Source organism: Amphibalanus amphitrite, unplaced genomic scaffold, assembly GCF_019059575.1.
Source record: "Amphibalanus amphitrite isolate SeventyFive unplaced genomic scaffold, NRLGWU_Aamphi_draft 000238F_arrow, whole genome shotgun sequence".
In the NCBI taxonomy this organism is placed as follows: domain Eukaryota; kingdom Metazoa; phylum Arthropoda; class Thecostraca; order Balanomorpha; family Balanidae; genus Amphibalanus; species Amphibalanus amphitrite.
In genome coordinates, this window is record NW_024881733.1 from 704,207 (window position 1) to 712,500 (window position 8,294).

At 56.4% G+C, this 8,294-nt stretch overlaps 1 protein-coding gene across 1 annotated transcript in view; it reads right to left on the bottom strand.

Annotated features, from left to right (window-relative positions):
* Nucleotides 1-7,248: 7,248 nt before the first annotated feature.
* The window catches only part of LOC122386031 (serine/arginine repetitive matrix protein 1-like), a 10,977-nt gene continuing 9,931 nt past the window's right edge, over nucleotides 7,249-8,294 (bottom strand). The window contains exons 2-3 of the mRNA XM_043374809.1: nucleotides 7,648-8,294; nucleotides 7,249-7,317 (exon numbers count right to left, since the gene is read on the bottom strand). The exon at nucleotides 7,648-8,294 is cut by the window's right edge and continues 297 nt beyond it. Of these exons, the coding sequence (XP_043230744.1) occupies nucleotides 7,249-7,317; nucleotides 7,648-8,294 (716 nt within the window). The remainder of the gene's footprint in view (nucleotides 7,318-7,647) is intronic.

The following is an 8,294-nucleotide window of genomic DNA, read 5'->3' on the forward strand; positions in this document are numbered from 1 at the left end:
TTCAAAATTAGGAGGCATTATTACTGTTTTTTCTTGTAACATGAACTGAGTTTGGGTACGGTGCTCCGGAAACGTTGTGGAACTTTAAGCTAGCTAGAGCAGTTTCCATAAAAATTGTTAAGATAGTTGACATGGCTTGTTGACAACTCTTTTGCTGTTTCTAAAAAAGTGAAAAAAATATTTTCCTGCATTAAGCACACAAGGCATGTTATTCTCATAAGCTGTCGAATGTGTGTGTGTGTTTTTTTAAGCTGTTTTTAAGCTTTTAAGCTGTAACTTCAGTTACTTCACTTTAGAACATATTGCCCAGAATGCGTCACTGATCATGAGCTGGTATATCATATCATATGTAGCAAATACATAAATGAGAATAGTGTGTCATGAATTTTTGTGCATGCTTCTGGATCATCTGTAATTACATCAAAGGCTCGGCTCAAGAGTGTCCTGCCGACCAGCTTATGCCCAACCCTTTCTGTCCGCAGAACGTCGCCTGCGACTCCCGCACGCCGTTTGCCCCGGCCGTCCGTACTGGTCTTCGCGCTGCGAGCCGCGCTGGAGTTCGCGGCGGCGTCGTGGAGCTCCCATCGGGACGGCGTGTGATGCCCGCGTCGAGCTTATAAGCCGTGAGCTTCGATTGGCGGCTCACGCGGTCACCAGCTGTATGTACAGCCTCGGCCCCGACGACCCCGCTAATGGCCGAGACCGGCATACCCCCGGCATGGGTCCGCTGTCCGGCGCAGCGCTGGCCGCCCGCATGCTATGCTACTTTTGGCTGTATCGCTGCCCAGCGGGAGCGCGCTCCACGCTGCGGAAGAGGTACACGTTGCGACCCGACTGAGGACTGCAACCGGATGGTGACACGTCGGCATCTGCGCCCTGGCCGGGGCAGGCGTGACCGACGTCACAGTGGAGGAACGCCCAAACAAGACCAGCCCACCGTCGGAGCAGCATGGAAATATCATGTTCTGCCTGGACGTCGGACCCGGCGGCCGCAGTGCACCTGCACACGTGCGGAGAGGGGCGCTGGAGGCTACTCTGGAGCTTCTGCCATTCCGCGGCGCGACTGCTGGCAAAACGGCGGCGATTGAGGCGGTTGGGAACAGCTGCAGCAATGGTGATGGCGGTGATGGCGACATGGCGGTTTGGGACTTCATCTCAGCGCGGTCGCCGCCAAGGCGCCGCTGCGCCCGGCTGCTCAGCCACCTACCGGATGGCGGGGTGGCCCTTACGGCCCTCACGCCCGTTCGGTCTGCGGCCACGTTGTGGGGTGGCGGTCGCGGGGTTAGCGGCGTTGGACTTCGTCCTTTATCCAGACTGCACCGTACCATCTGAACGGATGGATCTGCCAAGAAAGATGACATCCAAGGCGGCTATGAGGCGATCACAAAGCTTCACCAAGAGCTTCTCCTTCATGGGGCCGGCCGGCCGTTAACCCTATTCCTGGCGGGCTCCGCCGGGACAAGAAACTGGCGGGGGGGGGGCCGATTCGGCCCCCCCCTGAGATCTCGAGAACGAAGCAAGATAGCGACAAGCGGTAAACGGCATCGGATACGCACGGCCAAGATCTACAATTTTTACTAAGGTCATTTTCAGGTCAGGTCAAAGATGACGTCACAGGGGTCGAAAAAGTCAAAATGGCGGCACTAGATATGGAGAGAGTTTTTCTCGAATAACTTTCGAATTAGTCAAGATAGGAACAAACTAAGGGCATCATCGTGATCCTCTCGTCAATCCGCATCGAATGATATATATGTTGACCTCGAAAGGTCAAGGTCAAAGGTTGACCTCAGGTCACGTGACCTCGAGGTCATCATGTATGTCATTCGATGCGTCTTGACGAGCTGAACACAATGAGACCATCCACGCGTCTGTATCTTGTTCCTGTACGGAGTTATTGGCCAAAAACCTTTGGTGACCTTTGATGACGTCACATGACCTCACAGCTGCCCAACAGCAAAACAGACCTCAAGGTAGTGAAGGTTGATCGTATATGAAGTCATGTATGGTATATGGGGCCATTCCGACCCGTTTTAGTGGTAAAAACAGGGAGTTGATTTTTCCCCCATTGACTTATAATGGGGAGGTCGCGAAATTGACCTGACCTTAGGTCACCGATATCAAAATTCCGAGATATACAAATTGCACATACTGGTACCCTAACTAAATCCTGAAGAGAAGAAATTGATCGGTCAAAAACTCTAGCTCTGGCGTGATTGCAAACTTTTCTGAGGTAGCGTCACCAAACCGCCTCTGGTGACCTGACCTGAGGTCAGATCAACTCAAAATTTTCAGACATGTTGCGTAGAAGCCTTTTAGGAAAAGTCAGAAAATTTGAGCTTCCTAGCTCAACGCGTTTGGGAGATATAACCAAAAAACCTCAGGGGGGGCTCCTGAGGCCCCCCCCCGCCAGGAATAGGGTTAAGTCGCAACACCGGCTGCCGAGTGCCAACAGCTGCGTGCGCTGGCGCCGACGCGTTGTGGGCCGCGCTGCTGACGCCCAAGCTGCGATATCAACCATCTATGAATAAGTGGCAGCGGTGGCGGCTTGTCAGTTGTTAACGTGCCTTAACAGACGTTGCGAATAGCCCGCGTTGGAATCGCATGGTTGGGAACACAACGCAAGTAAAAATGGGCTTCCTTGATGAACCTACTTTTTAAGCAATGTAGCCTTTGTAATTTTGGATGTTTTGCTGTAGATATTATTTTCTACATATACATATACTATATAGGCACTCACGTGCTTTAAATCGCGCAATGCAATTGAACCATGGTAAAGACAATGATAAATGAACTGAGAGCTGACATGCCCCATGCTTTGTGTGTGTATGTGTGTGTGTGTGTGTGTTTTTTTTTGTTTTTTTGGCGAGTCGATAAAAGTGGTTTTGGACACTGGATGAGTGTTTAGGGGTGTGGTGAGGGGGGATGTAATTCCACAGACCTTCTGTCAGATTCACTAATGCAGTAGGTCTGTGCGGTGTTTAGTTATCGGAGCATTCTTTGAAAGTCGTGAATAGGGCCACCGAGTACCTAAAGCCGTGATATTCCCCCACAAAAACTTATTTTAAATAACCGGGGATAGGTACATGAGCAGAGTAAATGCTATTACGAACGCCTATCACAATGCTGAGCGAATAGGAAAATCCATAGATGGAGAATTGTGCCGCGTTACGGGTGCTCGGGCGCAGCCAATCCACCGTTACCCCAGCGGTGACCTTGACCCGCATCGTCTGTCTCGGCTCCAAAGCCAAACCGGCGTGGAATTGGGAGCGTTCGAGCACTCATGGTCCAGCGCAATTCTCCACCTAAATCCATTCCTAATACATACACATTTGCTTGCTCATAGTCATGTAACCCCGGTAAATTCACCCAACTTTCATATTGGTCGCTCCATAGACAGATGGCCACAGAGATCAACTTAAAAGGCCATTGTTGCATTCATTTAGTGGAGATCATTAAAGAGCCGTGACAGGCCACAAGTCGCGTGACATCATACGTGTAACGACCAATGACGTCGGCCTGCAAAACCCAATGGAAGCGGCTAGCAGCGTGCAATAAAACAGGGCGCTGCTTTCTAAATGTCTGTCGTGCGCCATAAATGAATATATTCTTTGTAACCTGGCAACTCAGTATCTTTTTTTAACTATTGTACTAGTATTTCATAGTTTCATAATTTTATAATTGTGCTTACGCTTTATGTTGATATTAGTGATAAATCCTTAGATAAAGTAAATCGATGTGATATTTAATAGAAAAATAGCAAACTAACGCACCATTCATTCGAAAGCTGGGGAACCTACTAAAAAGAACTACTAAAATTCCTGAGGAACTAAAGGATCAAATGGGGATTAAATAGATGCCTGCTATTCCGTCGTGAAAACGGCCATTAGCGCTCACCTTTGCCGTTCCGGGTGTCAGAAGATGGTTTACTTACGGATTGAACTTCCCTTCTAACCTGCTTTCGCGTTTTGGCGTATCACGGTCTCGACTTCTATCTCGTCCCTTTGTCGGTTCTTGCTTCCTTTCCGTATCTGCTACATGCTGAAAGACGGCGTATCACGGTCTCGACTTCTATCTCGTCCCTTTGTCGGTTCTTGCTTCCTTTCCGTATCTGCTACATGCTGAAAGACCGACCCGAAGGGCAGATAGAAGGAGACTGGAAGGACGTAGGACAGGTGGTATTGGGCAGTGGGTGGGTGGGAAATTGCTCTGGCGTGCCGTTGTCGGGCGGATGTTCAAGCAACAGGCTGTTGCGGCGTTGCCGTTCCGCGAAATAACAAAGCGCATAATAATTAGTTAATATTGATTTCGTGGTGGTAGGGCAGTGTACAAGACTGGCTAAATATTCGATAAGTATTAAATAATAAAGCAATTTTCCCATAGAACTTGTTTTCAGGCTGCGCTCCCTAGATATATAATAAACTCTGGCCGCTCGACGCGCCATCTATGCTCCCGTGTACGGACACTCTCCGCGCGGGGCCAGTAGGCACCCGCCCGTCGGTGTGCGTGGGCCGGCCGGTAGACACCCGTCCGTCCGGCGCTAATGTTCCGTGCTGCATCGCGTTGCACAGCACGGTGCCATTAGCGCTCACCTTTGCCGTTCCGGGTGTCAGAAGATGGTTTACTTACGGATTGAACTTCCCTTCTAACCTGCTTTCGCGTTTTGGCGTATCACGGTCTCGACTTCTATCTCGTCCCTTTGTCGGTTCTTGCTTCCTTTCCGTATCTGCTACATGCTGAAAGACGCCAAAGAAACGCCAAAGTGTATTCCAGTCATTAGGGGCGGGGCCATTCTACGGGGCAGGGGCCGCGTTGACAGCGATGCGCGCTTCCCACACGTCCAGGCGGCGCCCCCGGATGTACCGGAGGTGCGATGACGAGGCCCACCGACCGGATGCACGGATCGCGCCGTCGGAGGCGCCGGTGGCTGCGGCGGCGGTGGCGAACCCAATCCGCAGGCTATGCGTGGTGAGCCGCCCAGCGTCCGAGGGCGCGTAACGGCGAAGTACGCCGTTTAGCCAGGCGATCGTGCCGTACGCGCCTGATGCCCGGATAAACAGTGGTTGGTCTGGAGGCTGGTCGGCGACGTTGCGAAGGTACCTCCGCATAGCCTGGACTGGACATCCGGGGCCGGAGACACTGGGTAGCTCGACGGTGGCTCCCCGATACGCTTGGTCGGTTTTGGACGCCGGGATATGCAGCACAAGACGGTCCCGGTGTAGTGTGACATGCCGGCGGGCGCACGTGCGGCGGCGAGAGAACCGGTGCGCACTTGGGGCCAGATACTCACTTCCGCGTAGCGCGCCGAAAAATCCCAGCGTGATTGCCGCCCATGCTGCCCTCCGGTCATGCGCTGACATCGAGGCCCGCCGGAGTCGCCGGCGCAGTCGTAGCAGGATCGGCACGGACGCCGGTCGCCGGCCGGGCGGGCGTGGCCCCTGGCTGTCTCTGCTGATGGCCCGCAGCGCTAACCGGATTCGTTCCGTCCGGCCGGGCCAGGGTCGCTCCCGCGTGGCGTGCCAGTGTCGCAGTGCCGCCAGATGGGATGAAGCGAGTCCCGGGGAAGTGTTGTTGAGACTGAGGTGGGCGAGGAAACGAAGGACTGTGCGCTCTGTGGCGGGGATAGCGGGGAGGTTGTGAGAGGCGCAGAAAGTCTGGAAGGTAGCGACACACCGCCGATACGCTCTTCGCGTTGCGGGTGCGAGTCCGTCCCGGATGAGCCGGCGCGCTTCCGTGTCTAAATCGGGTAGCCCGACGCCGTGGTGCAGGTTTCCGTCGGCGCTTCCAGGAAGGCCGTCATCGCGGGCGGTACCGGCGTGGGCTCGGCCGCTGCCGCTGGATGCAGGCGGCGGAAACGGCCGATCTGGGAACGCGAGAGCGCGTCAGCGGAGCTGTTGTCTGTGCCGGGCACATGTACCACTCGCAGGTCGAATGAGCGCGAGGCAGCGACGAAAAGCGTTTGGCGTATGAGCGACATGAGACGCCGGTCCCGTGACCAGCCTTTGCTCCATGCCCCGACCACCCCGGCATTGTCACAGTGTATGGACACCCGCATGCCCTGCCAACTATGGCCCCATAGCAGGCACACTGTCAGGATCGGGATCATCTCGAGCCAGGAGATGCTGGAGGCCCAGCGCAGCGTGGCTGCTGGCCACTGTTGGGAGAACCAGTTCGGCCCGCAATGGCCACCGTGCCCCACTGTGGATGCGTCGGTATGGAGGTGAAGGTGGGCGGGCGGTGTCCAGTGCGGGTGGAGGAGGGGGGCTGACCCGTTCCAAGTCGGTAGGATGGAGAGCCACCAATTCAAGTCTCTGCGAGTGTCAGTGCTCATATTGACCCAGTGGTGGGGGCGCTGTGCGGTGTGAGCTGTGTCGAGGAGCCGTCGGAAAAAACTGCGCCCTGCTGGGATACATTTGACGGCATGAATGAGCTTGCCCGCGAGGCTGAGAAGGCGCCGCTGCCGGATTGTGCGAGAGGCTCGCACCTCTTCCAGGAGCTGGATGAGAGCGCGAAGCTTGGCGGACGGCAGTGAGATGGTCATGCTTGCGGTGTCCAGCACGCAACCGAGGAGCTCCATGCGGGTGGATGGTGGGCAGCATTTGTCAGGCGAGACGGGAATGCGGCATCGGTGACACAGGTCAAGGAACGTCTGGTACGCTTCGCCGCATGCGTCCGAACCTGCCGGTCCGATGAAAAAGAAATCGTCCAGATAGTGATGAATGTTGGCGTGGTTGGCGTGGTGTCGTGTGGCAATTGCGAGCAGATCGGCGAAGTCGTTGAAGATGGAACAGGCTGACCGCAAACCGAATGGTAGCCGGAGGTCAACATAATATGCTCCCTCCCAATGGTGACCGAGCAGCCAGCGCTGTTCCGCGCGAACGGGGATGAGTCTGAAGGCATGTCGGAGGTCGGCTTTTGCGAGAAGCGCGTTCTGGGGTCCGGCGGAGAAGATATGAGCAATAGCACTGTCCATGGAGGTGTAATGTACGGCAAAGGAATCCTGGTCAATGTGACTGTTGACGCTGAGTCCTTCCGGTTGGGACAAATCTAGAATCAGGCGGACGGAGCCGTCGGGCTTGTCTCTCGCCCCGAGCGGGTTGCAGCGGAACGGGGAGTACGGTGGTGATGGGAATGGGCCAGCCGTGTGTCCCCGTGCCACCTCTTGTTGCACCGCCCGGGAGACTGCTGCCGGTCGCGACCGAGCCGAGAGGTTGTTGGGTCGCCAGGTGGATATCTGTGGGCCCGTGTATCCTATGTCGGCTCCGCGCTGGAGACGGTCGAGGACGGTACGGAGAAGGCCGGGATCGACTGCTGCGGCGGCTACGCCATGTAGGGAAGGTATGTCGATAGGTGTGGTAGGAGGGGGCAGGGATGACCGGATGAGGGCGTGCGACTGGCTTACCGTGGGATCTACCGCCACAGTGGGCGGGGGGGCCGTGCTCCGGTCGGCTGCGGAGGGCGTGCCGGCGCCAGGGGGCGCGCGCTTTGCGTCGGGCAGCTTCTGGCGGTGTGCGGCCCTTGGCAGCGGTGGCAGACGTGTCGGCGCCCGCATGCGCCTCCGGGTGGGCATGATCGTGCGTGGTAGTTGAACCGGAGGCATATTTCGTTTCCCTGCCGCTGCTGCTGGGTGGCATACGGCTGTGCCTGTACCGGGGCTGGCGCGGGGGCGTACACTGCTGGTGCCGCGAGCGCTTGTCCGATGGCTTCCGTCAGCGAGGCTGGGTCCTGGTACTCCATATGGTACCGGGCGATGTGCGTCCTCGCCTTGACATCTGTGTCGCGTAGGGCGCTAGTAGGGAGGTCACCGGCCTGACCTTGCAGCCACAGTACGTAGCTGAGCCATTGGATGGCAGCACCTGGGAAAAAGTAGGCTCGGTACGTGGCGATGGCGGTGACGCCGCGGAGGTATGCTGCTGGACTCAGTGGTGGGTACCGCGGCTGTCCCCGCGCACCGTCCACGGGTGGCGCGTGCGGGAACACTACCTCGTCTACAGACACCATCGTGGCACGGTTGGCGAGTGCCTGCATGGCGGCAGCGCTGATGGTCGGCAGCTTCAGCGCGCGCGGTGGCGGCGGCTGCTTGGACTTGACCGGGACTCGGCTCATGTCCAGCATGTCTATGGCTGGTGTCGGCGTGTGAGTGCGCCGCCGGTGACTGTCCGTGCTGCGAGCCCGGCGGCGGTGGCGGCGGCTCGATGAACGGGCGTGTGCTCGTTTCCTCCTAGGCGGCCGGTCGATCTCGCTGTCCTCCGTGGTTGAGCTAGTGTAAGCACTGGTGAGTGACCGGTCGTCCTCGG